This window comes from Gavialis gangeticus, unplaced genomic scaffold (genome assembly GCF_001723915.1).
Source record: "Gavialis gangeticus isolate Ggan-Ray unplaced genomic scaffold, GavGan_comp1, whole genome shotgun sequence".
Lineage (NCBI taxonomy): Eukaryota > Metazoa > Chordata > Crocodylia > Gavialidae > Gavialis > Gavialis gangeticus.
The window spans coordinates 22,477,610-22,477,969 of record NW_017729030.1 but is presented as its reverse complement, the minus strand read 5'-3'; the positions used below and the strand labels follow the sequence as shown (position 1 = coordinate 22,477,969).

General features: G+C 66.7%; 1 protein-coding gene across 1 annotated transcript in view; it reads left to right on the top strand.

The window, feature by feature from the left end:
• PRSS12 (protease, serine 12) overlaps positions 1-360 on the top strand; it is a 147,754-nt gene that overhangs the window by 11,708 nt on the left and 135,686 nt on the right. Inside the window, exon 2 of the mRNA XM_019521823.1 lies at positions 4-45. Within this exon, the coding sequence (XP_019377368.1) occupies positions 4-45 (42 nt within the window). The remainder of the gene's footprint in view (positions 1-3; positions 46-360) is intronic.

Sequence of the window (360 nt, the reverse complement as noted above, 5' to 3'; positions counted from 1 at the left end):
GAGCGGGCCAGCCCTGGTGCGCGGGCTCCTGCGGCTGCAGCGCAGGTCAGTGCGGCCCCGCGCGGCGCGGGCTCCGGGGGGCGCCGGGCGTCTGTGACACGCCGGGGTGTGTGTGGGGGTGGGGGTGTGATGTCTGTGCGGGGCTGCCCGGGTGCCCTGTGCGCTACCTGGGATGGGTGCTGAGCGTGCTGAGTTTGTGCGCGAGCGCACGCGTGTGATGTGCGTGTGCGTGCAATGCATGTGTGTGATGTGTGTGTGTAGAATCTACCTGGGTGCCCCGGGTGGTGGCTGGGATGGGTGTTGAGCATGCTAGGTAATGTGTGTGTGTGTGTGTGTGTGTGTGTGTGTGTGTGTGTGTGT